The 21,716-nt window shown below is 44.1% G+C and overlaps 1 protein-coding gene across 2 annotated transcripts in view; it reads right to left on the reverse strand.

Moving 5' to 3' along the window:
* SCAF4 (SR-related CTD associated factor 4) overlaps positions 1-21,716 on the reverse strand; it is a 129,659-nt gene that overhangs the window by 84,747 nt on the left and 23,196 nt on the right. For both annotated transcript variants that reach the window (XM_069760837.1, XM_069760839.1), the window contains exon 2: positions 15,564-15,647. In XM_069760837.1, coding sequence (XP_069616938.1) covers positions 15,564-15,647 — 84 coding nt within the window. The remainder of the gene's footprint in view (positions 1-15,563; positions 15,648-21,716) is intronic.

A 21,716-nucleotide genomic window follows, 5' to 3' on the forward strand; every position in this document is an offset into this window, starting at 1 on the left:
GCACACCTGATTTTCTGCTACATAGCAGCGAACAGCAGATCACTGCTATGTAGCAGAGCCGATCGTGCTGTGCCTGCTTCTAGCCTCCCATGGAGGCTATTGAAGCATGGCAAAAGTAAAAAAAAAAAAAAATATAAAAGTTTAAATCACCCCCCTTTCGCACCAATCAAAATAAATCAATAAAAAAAAAAATCAAATCTACACATTTGGTATCGCCGCGCTCAGAATCGCCCGATCAATTAAAAAAAAAGCATTAGCCTGATCGCTAAACGGCGTAGCGAGAAAAAAATTTGAAACGCCAGAATTACGTTTTTTAGGTCGCCGCGACATTGCATTAAAATGCAATAACGGGCGATCAAAAGAACGTATCTGCACCAAAATGCTATCATTAAAAAATAAGCCCTCAACCGACCCCAGATCACGAAAAATGGAGACGCTACGAGTATCGGAAAATGGCGCAATTTATTTATTTATTTATTTTTTTTTTTAGCAAAGTTTGGAATTTTTTTTTCACCACTTAGATAAAAAATAACCCAGTCATGTTAGGTGTCTATGAACTCGTACTGACCTGGAGAATCATAATGGCAGGTCAGTTATAGCATTTAGTGAGCCTAGCAAAAAAGCCAAACAAAAAACAAGTGTGGGATTGCACTTTTTTTTGCAATTTCACCGCACTTGGAATTTTTTTCCCGTTTTCTAGTACACAGCATGCTAAAACCAATGATGTCGTTCAAAAGTACAAATCGTCCCGCAAAAAAATAAGCCCTCACATGGCCAAATTGACAGAAAAATAAAAAAGTTATGGCTCTGGGAAGGAGGGGAGTGAAAAACGAACACGGAAAAAGGAAAAATCCCAAGGTCATGAAGGGGTTAAAGACAGCTGTCTTAGGCTATGTGCACACGATGCAGATTTTGCTGTGGATCCACAGTGCACATGCTGCGGGGGAAAACAACGCGCGGAAATGCTGCGGTTTACATTCCGCAGCATGTCAATTCTTTGTGCGGATTCCGCTGCGGTTTACACCTGCCACATAATAGGAATCCGCAGGTGGAATTGGAACAAAAACCGCGGTAATTCCACAGGTAATCTGCAGTGTGGTTTACCTGCGGATTTACAAAAACAGGTGCGGAAAAGTCAGCAGACATCCCACCTATGTGTGCACATACCCTTATAAAAGACTCCTGTCCACAGACTCAATTAATCAGTCAGACTAACCTCTACAACATGGGCAAGACCAAGGAGCTTTATAAGGATATCAGGGACAAGATCATAGACCTGCACAAAGCTGGAATGGGCTACAAAACCATAAGTAAGACGCTGGGTGAGGAGACAACTGTTGGTGCAATAGTAAGAAAATGTAAGAAATACAATAATAATAATCTTTATTTTTATATAGCGCTAACATATTCCGCAGCGCTTTACAGTTTTTGCACACATTATCATCACTGTCCCCAATGGGACTCACAATATAGAATCCCTATCAGTATGTCTTTGGAATGTGGGAGGAAACCGGAGTGCCCGGAGGAAACCCACGCAACGTGTACGTCAGGTTGGTGTGTGTGTGTGTGTGTGTGTGTGTACGTCAGGTTGAGGTGTGTGTGTGTACGTCAGGTTGAGGTGTGTGTGTGTGTACGTCAGGTTGAGGTGTGTGCGTGTGTACGTCAGGTTGAGGTGTGTGTGTGTGTACACGTCAGGTTGTGGTGTGTGTACACGTCAAGTTGAGGTGTGTGTGTGTGTGCGTGCACGTCAGGTTGAGGTGTGTGTGTGTCTCAGTTGAGGTGTGTGTACGTCAGGTTGAGGTGTGTGTGTGTGTGTGTGTGTGTGTGTGCACGTCAGGTTGATTGTGTGTGTGTACACGTCAGGTTGAATGTGGTTTTGAGCACCTTGAGGGGTGCAGTTTTTGGAATGGTGTCACTTTTGGGTGTTTTCTGTCAAGTAGGCCCCTCAAAGGGACTTCAAATGTGATGTGGTCACTAAAAATATGGTTTTGTAAATTTTGCTGGAAAAATGAGAAAATTGCTGATAAACTTTGAACCCTTATAACTTCCTAACAAAAAATGGTTTGGCTCAAATTTGTGCTGATGTAAAACTAGACCACTGGGGGGCGTGTCCTAGCTGGCCATGTGAGTGGAAGCAGGGAAGAGTGCTCCCGCTGCCAGAAGGACAAAAATCCTGTTTTAACCCCGATTTTCGGGTAAACTCACCTAAATCCGGCTGGCTGAAGGTCCGGAGAGTGCAGCGGTGCAGAGCAGCGGGTCCGGAGTCGGCAGCGATGACCAGGAGGCGGCAGAAAGACGCTGGCACCAGCGATGCAGGAGCCGGCCAAGATGGCTCCAATGCTAGGGAGGATGCCGAGAAGGAGAACGCCGCATGTCAGCGGCGCATGGAGGTGGCCGCAAAGCTGCAGCAGTATGCTAGAGTGGAGGCTGCTGAGAAGGCAGAACCAGGATCTGGAGCTGGAGCTGACCAGGAGGAGGAGGAAGCAAGCACAGCCGAGCAGCATGAGGTACAGAGGGGGAAGGAGAGAGGCAGCATGGCTGGGGCTAGTGGGGGACCTGAAGCCATATCACAGGGAGAGGAGCCGACTCTTAGAGATGTTATCACACTGATCTCTTCATGCCAGCAATCCCTGAACTCCTTGGCCCAGCAGATGCAGGAAGTTAAAGGGGACACGGCACAGATTAATGCGGCTCTGCAGAAAATGGACAAACGTATAGGAGTGGTGGAGGAGAGGGTGAGCACGGCAGAAGATCACATAGTTAAGCTACAAAAAGCTGAAAAGAAGTTTGCCCAAGCAATAGCCGAGCTCGCTGCCAAAAATGAGGATCTGGAAAATAGGTCCAGAAGGAATAACATACGTACAGTGGGGCTGCCTGAAAAGACTGAGGGGAGAAATCCCACTGAGTTTGTGGAGAACTGGCTGCTGGAGAAGATTGGGAACACAGTGTTGACAAAAGTTTTTGCTGTTGAACGTGCTCATAGGGTCCCGCCGCAGCCCCCTGCCCCAGGAGCAAATCCCCGTACCATGCTTGCTAAAATACTCAATTACAGGGACAGAGACATTATCCTCAGAAAGGCTAGAGAGATGGAGGCTGGAGGTCAGAAAATCGCCATTTATCCGGATTATTCCGCTGCAGTTCAGAAGCAGCGGATGAAGTTTACTGGAGTCAAGCGGCGACTGAGGGAGCTGGGAGTGCAGTATTCAGTGATGTTTCCCGCCAAGCTGAGACTGGTGGCTTTTAATAAGACACATTTCTTCCTGACACCGGAGGACGCTGCCCAGTGGCTTGACACCAATGAGAAAAAGTTGAAAGGAGTGGGAGACTGATATGCCGGCGAGATTTGGCTGGAAATTGGTTTCTCTGTCATTGGCGGAGAGTTTTGCGCTGGTTAGCGTCGGTTTTAAAAAAGTTGAGCAACTGCTGAGGGTTCTGCTAGGCCATGTTGAGGACTGGCCGGAGGGGACAGTACTGTCTACCAAATGTGGGGGAGGAGGGCTATGACGGATATTGTAAATTGGTTTGCTATTTTTCTTACATGTCATAGAAGTGCAATGTTAAGTTATAATAAAGTTAAAGTTAGGGGGAAATTATGTTTAGTGTGGCAGCGGGACGCGAATGGAGAGGGTTAAGTAAGGGAGAGTGTTCGCAGTGGGCAGTGGAGCCCCACTCTTGCTGAGAGGAAAAATGTGTTACACTGGGGGGGTTAGGGTGGTAAGTTGGGAGGAGGTAGGGGGGCGGCAGGGGGTAGGGGGGATGGGAGGGGTGGGGCAGCTCATACTTGGGAAATTGGATAAAATGAGAAATGATGAGCCACAGGGGGGGAGAATGTATTAAAATATTGAGTTGGAATGTGAGAGGTCTGGCGGATAAAACACGGCGAGCGGCAAGTCTACAGTATGCTCAAGAGCAGAAGGTTTCAATGATATGTCTGCTGGAGACATTTAGTGCGGGAGAGGGTGAATGTATTGAATAGGCGCTGGATACAGAAAGCATATCATTCTACTTTCTCGACGTATTCTAGGGGTGTGTGTGTTGATTCCTGCTGGGGTGCAATATGAGGAGGTAGCGGTAAAGGAAGATTTGGATGGTCAGTATGTGGTGGTGAAGTGTAAAATGAATGGAGTATTGATGTGTATAGTGGCAATGTATATTCCGCCCCCATACTCAAGCAAGAAGATAAGAGAGGTGCTGGAGAGGGTAGAGCGCTGGGGACCGTTACCATTACTAATTATCGGCGACCTTAATAATATATGTGATGACTTTTGGGACAAGAACAAAAACCCCCAGAATAGGACGGCGGGACATACCACTACGTTTGGGACTTATGTCGGGGAAGTGGGCATGATTGATTTATGGAGAGTTAGGCATATCGGGGAAAGGGCGTATTCATGCTACTCGCCAGCTCATGGTACGCTGTCTAGGATTGATCTGGCACTAGGTAACCGATTATTAGACACGATGGTGGGGGATGTGAGATATTTACCTAGGGCTCTCTCAGACCATAGTCCAGTTGAAGTGGAATTTAGACCAGTGGGGACACGGAACGGGAGCAGAAGGGAGTGGAAAATTCGCCCTAATTGGTTACACAGTATAGATTTAGAGAAGATTAAGAAGGAACTAGGGGAATTTTTTGAGATAAATGAGGGAAGTGTAGATGTGCTTACTGTGTGGGAAGCCATGAAAGCGTACTTGAGAGGGCTGTTTAGGGATATTAGCAGGTGTAAGCAGAAATCGAGAGAGGCAGAGAGGTTGGCGATTGATGGGCTGAGGGTGGCTGAGGATGAGATGGTAACGGGTACTCTGGAGGCTGGGAGGAGGTTGAAAGCAGCTCAAAACCAGCTAGAGGCGGTCTTGCTGAGTAAGGCTGAAAGGAAGAGGGAATTCATGAATCTGGCCTATTATCAGGAGGGTGAATCAGTGGGTCATTTACTGTCGCTGGTGGCATCTGCCCAGAGAAATACATCCTTTGTTCATTCTCTGGTGACTGGGAGTGGTGTTGCTGTTTCGGAGACTTCAGAGATTTTGGAGACTTTTGCAGATTTTTACGCAGACTTATACTCCTCTCGGGTAGATGGGTCAATGGAGGACACGGTGGCGTTCCTTGAGGAGTTGGAGCTCCCGAGGCTGAGTGACAGGGATAGGGAGGATCTGGAGGCTCCCATTACGGAAGAGGATCTGGGACGGGCATTACAGTCGATGGCTAATGGGAAGGTGCCTGGCGTAGACGGATTTCCTGCTGAAATTTATAAAAACTTGGGGGAAGTGTTGATCCCTAAATTGAAGGTGGTCTTGGAGGAGGCTAGGATTGGCGGAAGGCTGCCGGCATCTATGCGGGAGGCCACAATAGTGGTGATTCCAAAGGAGGGGAAAGACCTGACACAGCCGGATTCATATCGACCAATTTCTTTACTTACTATTGACGTTAAACTCCTGGCTAAGGTGTTGGCGATGAGGTTGACAAGTGTTATTTCTGGCCTGGTACACGCAGATCAATCTGGCTTTATGCCTGATAGGTCAACTGCGATCAACTTGCGAAGATTGTATGTGAACTTGCAACTCAGAGCTGATAACTGTGGCCAGAGAGTTATTGCATCTTTAGACGCCCACAAGGCGTTCGATAGTGTGGAGTGGGGGTATCTCTGGCAAGTGTTGCAAAGAATGGGGTTTGGACCGCAGTTCATATCCTGGATTCAATTAATGTACTCGATGCCGATGGCCAGGGTTAGGGTAAATGGGGAGTTGTCACGGACCATACAATTGGCTAGAGGGACGAGACAAGGGTGTCCGCTTTCCCCCCTTTTGTTTGCTCTAGCAGTGGAGCCGCTGGCTGCTAAGCTTCGACGGTCTGATGAGATGACGGGATTTAAATATGGGGTGATTGAAGAAAGGGTGGCGTTGTATGCGGACGACATTTTGTTGTTTCTGGCAGATCCAGTTGTATCCTTGGAAGGAGCCATTGGGATTATTGAACGATTTGGATCAGTGTCGGGGCTTAGGATAAACTGGAGTAAGTCTATCTTGTTTAAGGTGGACGATGTGGATGGGGAGTCATTGGAGAATGGGCGACTGGAGGTGACGAGTAAATTTAAGTACCTGGGAATATGGGTATCTATGCCGGTCACTGACTATATACATGAGAATCTGACTCCAATCTTGGGTGCACTCAAGGCAAAAGCGGATGCATGGCTCAAGCTACATTTGTCTGTGGTAGGTAGGGTGAATCTTATCAAAATGATTCTGATGCCAAAAATACTGTATATTCTTCACAATGCACCGGTTTGGATACCACGTGGGAAATTTAGACAGATCAACTCTCTGTTTAGGAACTTGATTTGGGGGAGGCAACATCCGCGTATTAAACTAGAGACACTTCAGCGACCCAAGGATGATGGGGGTCTGGCATTGCCTAACCCTGAATTGTACTTCCTCGCAGCCCAGAGTCAGCATCTAAGGGGCTGGGCGCATGAAGGGTCATCTGGAGCGGTACAGCGGTTGATGGAAGTGGTGACAAAAAGAAGGCCAGTGGTGCAATGTTTGGAGGATGGATCCTTGGAGAGTTTGGGGAAGCTATACCCGACTTTGCTGTTGATACGCAAGCTGTGGAGTAGATTGAGGCATGTACGTGGGATCACGGACTTGACTAGATACTCGCCGCTATGGCATAATAACAATCTGAAAGAATTTGAGGCATTAGGGGTATTGATAGAATGGCTGGGCAAAGGGATTCAGTATGTGTATCAAATAATTGAGCAAGGTGAACTGAAATCATTCTCCCAATTGCAGGCGGAATTTGGCCTTGGAAATGCAGGGGAGTATCAGTATCTGCGGATGAGGCATGCTTTTGGAGCTCAGAGTAGGAACGGAGGTATTAGGATTCAAAGGGATATAGTACTGGAGTATGTGTGTAATGACGGGACGACTGGAGGAGTCATATCCACTCTGTACTGGGATCTGTTGCACACTTTCCTATTGGGGTTTCCAATAATGGCGAGAGCTAAATGGGAAAGAGATCTGGGCCCAATGGATAATGAGACTTGGGAGTCTGTGTTGGAATGGATCCCAAGACTGTCGCTGAGTGAACCGTATAGACTGTCACAGCTCTATGTGATACACAGAGTTTATAGGTCTCCGATGGTGCTATATAAGGCAGGATTGCGTAATGACTCTGAATGTCCGAGGTGTAGGTCTACGGATGCAGACATTTTCCATATGATGTGGACATGTCCGAGGTTGGTTGCCTTTTGGGTGGTAGTTTTAAGTCGTATGGAAGGTGCGTATGGATGCACGGTGCCAAGGGATCCAGTTGTATGCTTGTTGGGATGCGTGGATGAGATTGGGGTGGATAAACATCTAAAGATAGCTATAGCTAGATTGTTGTACATGGCTAGGAAGGTGATAGCTAGAAACTGGATTAGGGAAGAGCCGCCGTCAAGAGGAGAATTCCTCCAGTACGTAAAACAGGGCCTGACACTAGAAAAAGGGATTTATAAGAAGAAAGGGAAAACTGAAACGTTCAATAAAATGTGGTCTCCATGGATTGCTATGGGATAGTAATGTGAAGTGTGGCTTATACGATTGGTTGAGGGATTAGACACTCAATTGTTTTAATGATGGTAATAATTAACAAGACGAGCTGCTTTGTGGGGTGGGGGAGGGGGGCTTTGGGATCGAAGGGGGCTGTTTGAAGGGAGAGGGGGTAAAAATACTCTGTATTGAAAATGCAAATGAAACATGTTAATTGTACTGTTATTCTTAATAAAAATTTATTTGAACAAAAAAAAAAGTAGACATGTGGCAAATGTTATTTATTAACTATTTTGTGTAACATAACTCTGGTTTAACAGAATAAAAATTCTAAATTTGAAAATGGCACAATTTTCAAAATTTTCCGATTTTTTCACAAATAAACGCAAAAATTTACCTAAATTTACCACTAACATGAAGCCCAATGTGTCATGAAAAAAACAATCTCAGAAGGATATGTTGAAGCGTTCCTAAGTTATTACCGCATAAAGGGACACTGGTCAGAATAGCAAAAAATGGCCAAGTCATTAAGGTCAAAATAGGTTGGGTCATGAAGGGGTTAAACAAAACCTCGATCTGCACATGCCCCACCCAAAGACGTAAGCAGATGAAAACTTTACATACAATTTGTCTATACTTGGCGGCCAAGATTCATCCAATGTGTATGGCAGGCCACCTGAAGGTACTGGCACAACTAGTCACTTGATTTCCAAGAACTTGGGTCTAACAACCACGTCAGTAAACTGGGGTTGTCAGATACGAGTCCTGTAGATCTATTTGATTGTATCTCCAGACCTTCTGACTAGTGGGCCCAGTGCGATGTCTTTGACGCGTGATACACAAAGCCATCATGCCAGGCCTAAACAAAAACGCTAACTAATCAAGATCCAAATTTAATTTGTACTACTCTGGAAAAGGACATCAGATCGCACATTTTATTAACCTTTCTATGACCTGCACAGCTTATATAGACAGCTAAGGAGGGTTAATCCCTCTGACAGATTACCTAAAATATTACTGTGACTGCCGCTTGCTGCCATCCATCTCATTTCTAGAGCTGCCTTGTCAATCTAATTGTATCTGTATTTACACTTTAATATTATCAAAATAAAAAAATGTATACAAAATATGGGGCGTCAATCACCTAGCCTGGGTTGAGACAGATTTTTTTTGATTAATAAATCAGAAGAGGGCTGGTGATCCAAGCAGTTAATAAAAAGGGTTACAAGGCTCCTGTCTGGTGGCCACAGACTACTAAAGTGCCACTGGAAAAGAGGCCGAGAAAAGGTTTCACTCATATTTATGATATGAGCAAATTAACCATCTTTGAAAATAATTTCTGCCACACCAATGTCATTAAGATTAATGGATGACGAAGTAATACAAAGGCAAAAAAAGCTACATATTCTTTAACCCCTTTACCCCCAAGGGTGGTTTGCTTGTTGATGACCTGCCAATTTTTACAATTCTGACCACTGTCCCTTTATGGAGGAAATAACTCTGGAACGCTTCCATGGAACCCAGTGATTCTGACATCTCGGCAAAATTTATTTGATATGACTTGCGTTTGTGAAAAAAAACGGAAATTTTACAAACATTTTGAAAATGTTCGCAATTTTCCATCTTTGAAATTTCATGCCCTTAACCCTCGTCAGGCTGCATAATTTTACAACCTTAACAGGATGCATAGGTACAATTGTACCTTCACATATACCTCCACTGTGGGAAGACTTTACTTGGTTTCAGAAACTAAAGTTCATTCAGCTACAAATGTTATGCTGATATCTATTGTTCAGTGTTGTTACTGGTCACTTATGTTGCTGTCAATTAAGTTAATTCAAACTGGGAGTGGCTTCTACTTGTCTTCCTGCCTCCCTCCTCTCATTAGCCATTTTGCTGTTCATCTCATTGCTGTGAGCACACATTTCTAGGCTTGTGAAGTCTTCAATTTCTTGGAAACGAAGGTAGGAAAGTCTCACAGCATCTAACAGCCAGTTATACCTTTATTCTCATTATGTGGGGACAGAACAGTCAAATTGTCTTTCAGCCTGGACTTGGCTTACATATATTTTGTATGAAACTTATCACTATAGGTATAATTTTTATACGAAAAATGGATAATAATTAGTATCTACATATTGTTTTACGATGTTTTATTTATATTCAGCACAAAATACGAAGCCAAAATTCATCTAGCAAGTCATCATGAGTGATAGTAATGCTGGATCTAGTTTCCGCCATAATCCAAGAAAACGTGTTTGCAGGTTAGTATAATTTTGTGAAAAGCCAATAATGTAGTATTTCGGAAAATATTTATTTTACATTTTTTCATATTTACAGATTTACGTCTGACGAAATAATGCGAATGCTAGAAGAATCTGATTCTGAGCATGAGGATGAACCATATGTTCCATCTGATGATGAAAACTATGTACCACAAGTGGATGTTACTGAAGAAGATTCAGACATTGAACAAGAAATGGTCATAGAGCATGAAAATGAATACGAATCAGACGAAAGTGTTGAGGATGATTCTGTGCCTCAAAGTGCAGGCGACATTTGGACTGCTAAGGATGAAACTCAATGGTGCAGTAATCCACTGCCAAATGCACAAACAAAATCTCGTAATGTCCTACGACAAAGAGGTGGCCCTGCAGCAATCAGCAACCTATATACAGCAAAAGAGCTATTCAAGTCCATCATGACTCCCGAGATGTGTGACATCATATTACGGGAAACGAATCGAAAGGCCAAGAGAGTTTGTGATGCTTACAACAACAAACTGGTACAACGTTTTCCTGATTCTTCCAAACGGCCACCACAAAAAACATTCAAGCAATTTACTGAAACTGAACTTCATGCATTTTTGGGCATACTGATTGCTGCTGGTGTGCACAGTGCCAACAAAGAGAATCTGGAGGAAATGTGGAATGTTGCTGCTCTGCCTCTTATACGTGCAGCCATGTCTCGTGACCGCTTCAAGATGATACTCAGATTTATCAGGTTTGACAACGAAAATACACGTGCAGAACGTGTGCAAACAGATAAAGCTGCACCAATACGGGACATCTGGACAATGCTGAACAGTAATCTGGAGAGAGCCTACAAGCCATATCATTGTATCACCGTCGACGAGCAATTATTTCCATTTAGAGGTCATACTAAATTTACCCAGTATATACCTTCAAAACCAGCTAAACATGGCATAAAGATTTTCTGGGCTTGTGACTCATCAAATGCCTACCCTTTACAAGGTCAGCTCTACACTGGGAAACCAACTGATGGTCCTCGACAAGTAAACATTGGAGAACGAACAGTATTGGACCTAGTGAGCTCGTATAAAGGCTCTGGAAGAAATGTCACCACCGATAACTTCTTTACAACCATGGAACTAGCTAAGGTATTGAACTCCTGGAACATGACACTAGTTGGTACAGTGAGAAAAAACAAAAGGTTCCTACCTAACAACATGCAGCCTGCCAAAGAAAGGCCTGTATACTCGACAAATTTTGCCTACAATCATGATGCAACAGTCTGTTCATATGTACCAAAGAAGAACAAATCAGTCGTGCTTCTATCATCTATGCACATGACGGGAGAAGTTGAAGAGACACTAGCAGCCAAGCCAGAGATAATAAAATACTACAACATAACAAAAGGTGGCGTTGATGTTATGGATAAAATGTTGGGAGAGTACACTGTGAAACGACGAACATCACGTTGGACTTTGGCATTTTTCTACAATATGATTGATGTCAGTGGGTTAGCATCCTACATCATCTACAGAGAACACAATCCAAGCTTCAGGGCAAAGGATCAACGAAGAAAGTTCCTGAAAGATCTCGCAAATCAGCTGTGTATGATTGCAATTGAAGATCGTAGTACAAACAAAATGATAATGAGAAACCATTTTCTTCGAGGTGCAGTAGAAATGGTGCTTGGACGATGCATTGTGGTAGCATCGCAGCCAGCAGCTGGCCCCAAAATACCTCATGGTAGTCGTGGACCCTCCCCTGTTGTTGGTAGTTGCTATGTCTGCAGAGACCTGAGGCGAAAACAACGCAAGACTAGAAAGTCTTGTGTGGTTTGTGTGAAACCCATTTGCGATGAACACTCTGTAGCAAAGCCAACATGCATTACTTGCAAAGAAAATCAATAAAAAAAAGTTTCTTACATTTTCTTTTATAATGTAAATGAACAGTTTTTTACTTGTTTATAATAGTTAAATAGCATTATCATTAAAAAAAAATTTATGCTTTTTCCCTTGCATTATCTTCATTCAAAATATATGAGGTACATTTGTACCTATGCAGCTTGTTATGGATGCAAAAAGATCTCGACCCCTTATCTCGGAAGCGGGTGGAGATATTTTATTGAAATTTGGCCAATATATTCTGGACCAAAAATGTAGAGATGTCACGAAATTTCAGCCCTCTACGTCTTTTCAAAAAAAAGTTATTGCAATTTTAAAACGGAATAGTTACAATTGTACCTATTCAGCCGGATAAGGGTTAAAATCACACAGATATGTAACATAGTAACACAGTTAGCAAGGCCGAAAAAAGACATTTGTCCATCCAGTTCAGCTTATATTCTGTCAGAATAAATTCCCAGATCTACGTCCTTCTAAAGATCCTAATCACTGCAAGATACAATATTGTTATGCTCCAGGTAGACATCCAGGCCTCTCTTGAACCCCTCGACTGAGTTCGCCATCACCACCTCCTCAGACAAGGAATGCAGTAAAGAATCCTCTTCTATGTTGGTGGAAAAACCTTCTCTCCTCCAGACGCAAAGAATGCCCCCTTGTGACCGTCACCTTCCTTGGTATAAACAGATCCTCAGCGAGATATTTGTATTGTCCCCTTATATACTTATACATGGTTATTAGATCGCCCCTCAGTCGTCTTTTTTCTAGCCTAAACCCTAATTTTGCTAATCTCTCTGGGTATTGTAGTTCCCCCATCCCCTTTATTAATTTTGTTGCCCTCCTTTGTCCTCGCTCTAGTTCCATAATATCCTTCCTGAGCACCGATGCCCAAAACTGTACACAGTACTTCATGTGTGGTCTAACCAGGGATTTGTACAGAGGCAGTATAATGCTCTCGTCATGTGTATCCAGACCTCTTAATGCACTCCATGATCCTGTTTGCCTTGGTAGCTGCTGCCTGGCGCTGGCTGCTCCAGGTAAGTTTATCATTAACTAGGATCCCCAAGTTCTTCTCCATGTCAGATTTACCCAGTGGTTTCCCATTCAGTGTGTAATGGTATATTATATATATATTGATTCCTTCTTCCCATGTGTATAACCTTACATTTATCATTGTTAAACCGCATCTGCCACCTCTCGGCCCAAGTTTCCAACTTAGGCTGGTTTCACACTTTGGTTTTTATCTGCAGTGTTTGTACCGCAAAAAAATGCATGCGTTTTTTTGCCTATGTTTAACATTAAAAACGCATGCGTTTTTTTTATACGCGTTTGGTCGCGTTTTTGAACGCATGCGTTTTTATTTGCTGCATGCGTTCTTTTGCAGAAATGCAACATGTAGCAATTTTCAGAGGCTTTTTTTGACGCAAAAAAACGCATGCGTTCGTATGCCTTTTTTTTGCGGCAAAAAATGCATTGGAGTCAATGGAAACGCATGCGTTTGGTTGCGTTAAAAACGCATGCGTTTTTATAGAAAAAAAAAACAAAACACACTGATATGCCACCCCCCACCATAAAAGGTCATAAAGGGATCCTAACCCTAACGGGATCCTAACCCTACCCCTAGGGATCCTAACCCTACCACTAACTTTAAGGGTTAGGATGCCTTTAGGGTTAGGGGTAGGGTTAGGATCCTTAGGGTTAGGATCCCTTTAGGGTTAGGGTCCCTACCCCTAACCCTAGCTATTTCTGTTTATAGTGGGATTTTTACTTGATTTTGATGATTGGCAGCTGTCACACACTTCTCATCATGCATTTAAAAAACGCAAACGCATGAAAAAAACGCATGTAAACGCGTCAAAACGCCACGTTTTTTTCACCACATCCAAAAACGCATGCGTCTAAAAAACGCGTTTTTCCACCATGCGTTTTTTTTTGTTTTTTTTTTTTAAACGCATGCGTTTTAAAACGCAAGTGTGAAACCAGCCTTATCCAGATCCATCTGTAGCAGAATACTACCTTCTTTTGTATTGACTGTCACACAAAATACTTAAGTACCATTTCCCACATGTCTACATCAGCACAATTTTGGAACCAAATTGTTTTTTGTTAGGGAGTTGTAAGGTTTAAAAATTGACCAGAGATTTCTCATTTTCACAAAATTTTTTTTTTTTTTTAGAGACCACATCACATTTGAAGTCACTTTGAGGGGTCTACATGATAGGAAATACCCAAAGTGACATCATTCTAAAAACTGCCCCCCTCAAGGTGCTCAAAACCAGAAGTTTATTCACCCTTCTGGTGCTTCACAGGAATTTTTGAAATAAAAAAAAACTAAACTTTTTTCACAAAAAAATTACTTCAGATCCAATATTTTTTATTTTCCCAAGGGTAACAGAAGAAATTGGACCCCAAAACTTATTGTGCAATTTGCCCTGAGTACGCTGATACCCCATATGTGGGGGTAAACCACTGTTCGGGCGCACAGCAGAGCTCGGAAGGGAAGGAGCGCCATTTGACTTTTTCAACACACAATTGGCTGGAATTGAGATCGGACGCCATGTCGCGTTTGGAGAGCCCCTGATGTGCCTAAACAGTGGAAACAAGTGACCCCATTTTGGAAAGTAGACCCCCCCAAGGAACTTATCTAGGTATGTGGTGAGCACTTTAAACCCCCAACCCAAGGACTTCACAGAAGTTTGTCGTAGAGCCATAAAAATTTTTTAAAAAAAATAATTTTTTCCACAAATATTTATCTTTTCACCCCCAATTTTAAATTTTCCCATGGGTAGCAGAAGAAATTGGACCCCAAGAGTTATAGTGCAATTTGTCCTGAGTACGAAGATACCCCATATGTGGGGGTAAACCACTGTTTGGGCACATGGCAGAACACGGAAGGGAAGGAGCACTTGATTTTACTGTTCTGGTTTGCAGGTGCCATGACCTACTGGGAGAGCTCATGAGGTGCCAAAACAGTAGAACCCCCCCCATAAGTGACCCCATTTTATGAATCACACCTCTCAATTAATTCATCTAGGGGTGCAGTAATCATATTGACACCATAAGGGTGTCACAGAATTTTATACCATTGGGCAGCCATGCGGAGAGACTCGGGAGGAACGGAGCACTATTTGCTTATTCAATTGAATGGGTCTCTGCACGTCCATGTGTCCATGGGCAAAACACGTTAACATGTCTGTTTTTTAATATTGGCACGGGCCACAAAACATCCAGCACACGTGCATATGCGTAACACATGGATGTCATCCATGTGACACGCATCAGTGCTGGGGAAGAAGCGTCACAGTAAGCGCTGTTCCCCGGCGCCGAGTGCTGAACACGGCTCTGATCATTCTTCCCTGCTCTGCCGGTGATCGGCACAAGCATGGGAAAAAGATTCTCCGCTGCTTGTGCCGATCACTGGCAGAGCAAGGGAAAATTATGAGAGCCATGTTCAACACCAGGCATCGGGGAACAGCCCTTACTGTAACACTTCTTCCCCGGCGCTGATGCGTGTCACATGTTATGTGTATGCATGTGTGCTGGATGTTTTGTGGCCTGTGCTGATCGACAGATATGGATATATACACACACACACTCCTGCATATTCATATACTCACTTTCCTTGACTATGGACATTAGACTACTAAAATATTATACAGGAGCATATTTTACAAACATCTGTACATCTAGTTTGTGTGAGAATGCCCTCATCCCTATATATACACACTTATGGGTTTGGAACTTTCCCGGCACACATACTTATGTTATAATAGGTTAACATTTTTCTAATAAATGTGGTATTAATTGGTGTATGATACATTTTTTGTAGGATCTACATTCTCCAATATGTCAACTACTATTAATAGACAACATAGTATAACCTTACCTTAATGGCTTTAATTGCAGCTTTTGTTATTAGAATCATTTTTGCTCGAGAAATTGGAGGTTTCATATCCATGAGAGCGAAGAGCTAGCAAGAAGAAATATTTATGTTAATCACAAAATGAAAATTGTTTTCACACTATTATAAAATCAGTCCTCTGACATGTTTTTTTTTTTTTTTAATCTTTACCTGCAATTTTGCGAGAAAGCTGTGTTTAAACTACCTTTTTACCCTGAAAACTACAGTTCCCATGATTCCTCTCTTCCAGCTCTCCATCTCCTGTGATAGCCGCCCTCCTGCCCACTACCCTGCCCCCACGTCACATTCCTTCCCTGCATGAAGCTGCACAAATCCTTGCAGCGTATGACGGCAACTGTGGAGCTCTACGGTTTCTACACCAAGCACTTAAAAAGGACTCAACTCCAAAAATCAGCAGTCTCCTGGTACGTGCACTCGAGCATTTAGAAATGGATTCAGCTTTTAATTCCGTATTAAAAAAAACACCATGTTGAATAAGTTTGACTGATTTTAATGGGAAAAGCACCTTTAGTGCACACACAGCTGTTTATTTCAAGTTATTTAATACATTCCACAGTAAAAGTAATAGGAAACTTATTAAAAAAGTATTTGACGCATTTGTTAATGCGGATTCCCAGTAAAATTCATTTTGAAACCCTCATAAAAAACTGAATAGGCTGTAAAGAAGAAGAGGTCATGGACAAAATATCATTATTTTTTTTTGCTTACAACCTATTTCACAACTCCCATAAACTACAGTGGAGCGAGCCACAGACAAGGAAGCCACCAGACTAATTCACATATTCCTGAGTGCCGAGAGTTACGTGACCCCATTCTCCTGTATGAGGCATCCAGAGACGTCTACACAGGGCACCATTAGTATTTGTTAGGCCCTGCTCTACTCTTATGTGTGTAGCTGCTTATAGTCACAGTCAGACTAGCATTTTTCTGTCCGTATGGTTGGAAGCCGCACAGAAGGGCATTGTGGGCCGCAGGTTGTGCACCTCTAAACTAAGCATTAGCCTATGGATTTTCAGACCTAGACAACCCTTGTACAAACGGAATATTAACACCAAGCTGTCATTGTAGTCATACAGTTACAGGAGCAAAAGGAACGACAGCGTGAGATAGATCTAAGAAAACATCCTCTGAATTATTTCATTGAGAATTTAGAAATGAACTAAGGTACTTCAGGAGAGCAGAAAGTCTTAAACCACATTATAAGAACAATGTTTGATTATTAGATATGTCACTGAACATGTGAACAGTGTCCCATTTTAATGAACAAATGGTCACCTATGTGCCCTAGAAAAGCAGTGACAATACCCAAGTAGAGGATCTAAAAGGGGAAAGTTTCTCTTGGTAAAGAGCACCAAGCAGAATGTACAGAAGGGAATAAGCCACTGCCAGACACCTCAAAGAAAGCAAGGAGCTTGGGTAATGTAATTTAATAGTTTCAATCCTAGTCTCCCCTGACCTTTGTTGATGGAGTGATTGTAGGGCTCTATTCCCACTGGACGGTTAGCGGCTTATCAATAACATCTTGTAACAAAGTTATGTTGATGTTCTTAGAAAGTGCTGAATGCAAGTGAGGTAGATATGTAAGGGTACATTCCCACGATCAGTTTTTGTTCAGGCTTTCAAGAAGTTGAACATCCGCATGAATCCCACACCTCAACTCAGGCTTTTGTCCCTATTTGGTGTATTCGATTAAATGTGCAGAGAGAATCTGTGAAATATTACTGCCATGATCATATATTCTCTCTCTATATAGCCAGGATTCCCGAACACCACCAGAACCCTCTGGCTGCCCCCATTTCCTCGTTAGATATAAGCATGGCCCATTAACAAGCTTATATCGGGTCAGAAACAAACCCCATGTAGCATAGAAGTACTAGCCAGACTCACGGATGTGGGAAATCTGGTTTCAAGATAAAAGAGCAGCGCAAAATTACTTGACATTTTAATTGCCAAAAGGCACACTAGATACTGCATATACAGAATAATATACAGATATCGCAGCCAGAAGTAGAGGCGTACAGGTTGGGAATAGCAATTAGCTGTATGTGTCACGTTCCATTTCTTACAACTTGTGGACGATGGGAAGCTCTCGTAGTTTCTGGTCTGTCTCCGCACGTGAAGTGGCTTCCATGGCAGAACACAGAAAGGCTAAAGGTGTGTAGCTAGCTTTTAACCCCTAGCTCACCCCTCGCATATTTCCTATCTCCTCTCTTGACCTCCTAGCTGAAATGATTCCTAATATCTCGGTTGGGTCATAAGTTCCTAGCGGGAGGTTCAAACGGGATGACTGACATCTCAATGGGTTCGTTGTGGCTGGACCGATAGCCGACCCAAGTTTGGACTCTAAGAGGTTCTGGTGGGCCAGTCTCGATAGCTTGGTATCCGGGACAGCTAGAGAAATATATATGGGACGCAGGGGTGCCTGCGGAGGGCTCTGGTGGTATATTGGGCTTACCCCTAAAGGTACCTTCACACTAAGCGACGCTGCAGCGATACCGACAACGATGTTGATCGCTGCAGCGTCGCTGATTGGTCGCTGGAGAGCTGTCACACAGACCGCTCTCCAGCGACCAACGATGCCGGTAACCAGGGTAAACATCGGGTTACTAAGCGCAGGGCCGCGCTTAGTAACCCGATGTTTACCCTGGTTACCATCGTAAAAGTAAAAAAACAAACACTACATACTTACCTTCCGCTGTCTGTCCCCGGCGCTCTGCTTCTCTGTACTGGCTGTGAGCACAGCGGCCGGAAAGCAGAGCGGTGACGTCACCGCTGTGCTTTCCGGCTGGCCGACGCTGACACAGGATGCAGGAGGAGTGCAGAGAAGCACAGCAAGGGACAGACAGCAGAAGGTAAGTATGTAGTGTTTGTTTTTTTTACTTTTACGATGGTAACCAGGGTAAACATTGGGTTACTAAGCGCAGCCTTGCGCTTAGTAACCCGATGTTTACCCTGGTTACCAGTGAAGACATCGCTGAATCGGCATCACACACGCCGATTCAGCAATGTCTGCAGGGAGTCCAGCGACGAAATAAAGTTCTGGACTTTCTGCAGCGACCAACGACATCACAGCAGGATCCTGATCGCTGCTGCGTGTCAAACACAACAATATCGCTAGCCAGGACGCTGCAACGTCACGGATCGCTAGCGATATCGTTGTGAAGTTGTTTAGTGTGAAGGCACCTTAAGATGCACAGTACTCTCATAATTCATCTCTAGGTGTCGGTGCCTTAGGCTGGGTTCCCATTGCGTTATGGGACCACGTTAAACGGACAGCGTTGCACGGCGAAATTAACGCCGTGCAACGCGGCCGTTAACGCGCCCATTCACGCTAATGGGAACGCGCTACACTAGCGCGTTCCATGTTCGGCACGCGCTAGCGACGCGCCGGAGATTCCTGGCGCGCCGCGGACGCTGCTTGCAGCGTCCGAGGCGCGCCCGCGGTCCGTTCCCCGCTCTCGCAGATCGGGGATCTGCGAGAGGGGGGACGTTACCGCGACCCCGAACGCGGCCCCATAAAAAACATTGCGTTAGCGCAATCCGCTAGCGCTAAACGGATTGCACTAACGCAATGTGACCCTAGCCTTAGTGTCTACACTTTCCCTTGATGTGGGTTGCACAAAAGACAGCAGGGGGTCCCAGCGCTGCTCCTCTCTTTGTCTTCATTAACATGTGACCTCTATTCTCTGGCCATTTGGCAAATGTCCTTTTCTTTTGGAAATTTGCGTGTATACCAAGGGTTGGGGGCGACTTCAGGAGTGGAGGAAGATCTCTGGACAATATATTGGGCCTGAATTATTAAATCCAAAATGGAGTCTCCCTCGTCCCTCAATATTTTTTTATTACTTGTTTTTTGCATCAATACATTTCCAGATTTTATCCATTTTTTAATTGGAATTTGTCGATAAGTGAAGTTTTATTGTTTTCACTTACATCATTGTAAGCGGGTTACTTTCTCTTGTTGGATTACACACAGATGAGGCCTTAGGCAATCCGCATAATCTGGTGAGAAATCACACTGCAACCCCGTGACAGAAGACCGAGCCTGCCTCACCCCTCCCCAATTACACACTTTGATGTCATCAACAACCTGCAATATTTTTGGAGAAGGAAAGAAAAGATTGCTGAAAACTACAGGGACATGTACCTAATGGAACATATGTGGGTTAGCTCAAACGACAATGGCTTAAAGGGCCACTGTCACCCCCTCCAGCCGTTATAAACTAAAACCACGTTGTGCAGCAGTAATGCTGCATTCTAATAAGGTGGCTCTTTTAGTTTTGTGTTCATGTATTACTAAAATAAAGCGCTTTGAAACTTTTCAAAAATACCTATCTTTGTCCATGGAGGCAGGTCTGAAGCCTCCTCTGAAGCGCCCAACTGCCATCACTCATCTCTTCTGGGGCGATGGTCGCCGCCCCCTGCGCGCTGTTTTCTTCTGAAATCCGGCGCCTGCGCTGTGCGTGCCTGCCTGGGGCAGGCGCAGTGAGAATTGGCCGTCATAGCTCTCAGATGCCGGGTTCCTGCCTGCGCGGGCAGTGTGGCCACCCTGTTATGCATTATGCACAGTGCGGGGCTGGGATTCCTGGGCAGATTCCTGCACAGACCGACGCTGGAAGGTGGGGAACCTGGGGGAGCGTCTGACAAGCGCAGTGCACATGCCCAGGAATCCCAGCCCCGCACTGTGCATACTGCATAACACAGTGCGGGGCGGGGATTCAGTAACAGGGTGGCCGCACTGCCCGCACAGGCAGGAACCCGGCATCTGAGAGCTATGACGGCCAATTCTCACTGCGCCTGCCCCAGGCAGGCACGCACAGCGCAGGCGCCGGATTTCAGAAGAAAACAGCGCGCAGGGGGCGGCGACCATCGCCCCAGAAGAGATGAGTGATGGCAGTTGGGCGCTTCACAGAGGAGGCTTCAGACCCGCCTCCATGGACAAAGACAGGTATTTTTGAAAAGTTTCAAAACGCTTTATTTTAGTAATACATGAACACAAAACTAAAAGAGCCACCTTGTTAGAATGCAGCATTACTGCTGCACAAGGTGGCTCTTTTAGTTTATAACGGCTGGAGGGGGGTGACAGTGGCCCTTTAAACAGGTTGTCCACTACATTTTATAATGCCCCAACGATATAAACCTTTTTGTAAATACATACTGCTACCATATTTGCCTGAGTGGTGCATTCACTGACCGCTCAGTCCGAATCACGCAGCCCCAGCTGCAGCGAATCCCTTGCATCACCCAGGTGTGACCCAGTCACAGATTTCTATAAACCTTAATATAATTTGCTGTAATTGCAAGACGCTGTGTTTTTTTTTTATTGCAATACAATAATACTCAGCGTTAAAAACTCACGGTGGGCATATAACCTTAAGCATCATTCAGTAATGTCAGTTCTTCACAGCTAGAACTCATACCTATTATACTCTATAAGTATCTCATTTCTTTGGAATTTCCCAGACCAATGAGCACAACATCACAGACTTCTCCAACTTTGGAGTCTCAGATCAAGCTCACCAATGTAAGTCTGATTTCGCAGAAAAATTGGATATAACATGGATGAGAAAAAAAAAAATTCTATAAATCAAAGTTTTTTGGTTTTTGTAGAAGGGACCATGTCATAGTATGGGAAATGGTGTACAGTGATATATAGTTCCGTGACAAAAGATTTAGTATAACCTGCTTTAATCATTCAAACCTCTGCTCTTTCTGGCGCGGTAGGCGGTCCCATCAGAGACAGCCTTTATGTGCATATAGAGAAAGCTGTTGGTCACTGATCGGACCGCCTACTGGAACAAAAATCCCAGAAAGAGCAGAGAATTTATTAAAGCAACCCTCCAGAGGTTTATTTTTATTTTATTTTTTTTAAACAAAACACACAGTGTTGCTTTTAAGTTAAGGTCATACTTGCCAGCAGTAGTCTTCACCTTTAATTTGGACCCATGGCACCATCTTGTGACCGTATCTTCTGACTAATTGGAAGTCAGACGTAATGGTTAAAGACTCTCTGAGTCCATGAGAGTCAGAACGGGGGTCTCAGACCTGCATTGAAAAGTGACCTTAGACTCGCTTCATAAAACACTGGAGCAAATCAGATTGTTGCAGACCAACGGA

This window comes from Ranitomeya imitator, chromosome 3 (genome assembly GCF_032444005.1).
Source record: "Ranitomeya imitator isolate aRanImi1 chromosome 3, aRanImi1.pri, whole genome shotgun sequence".
NCBI classification, from domain to species: domain Eukaryota; kingdom Metazoa; phylum Chordata; class Amphibia; order Anura; family Dendrobatidae; genus Ranitomeya; species Ranitomeya imitator.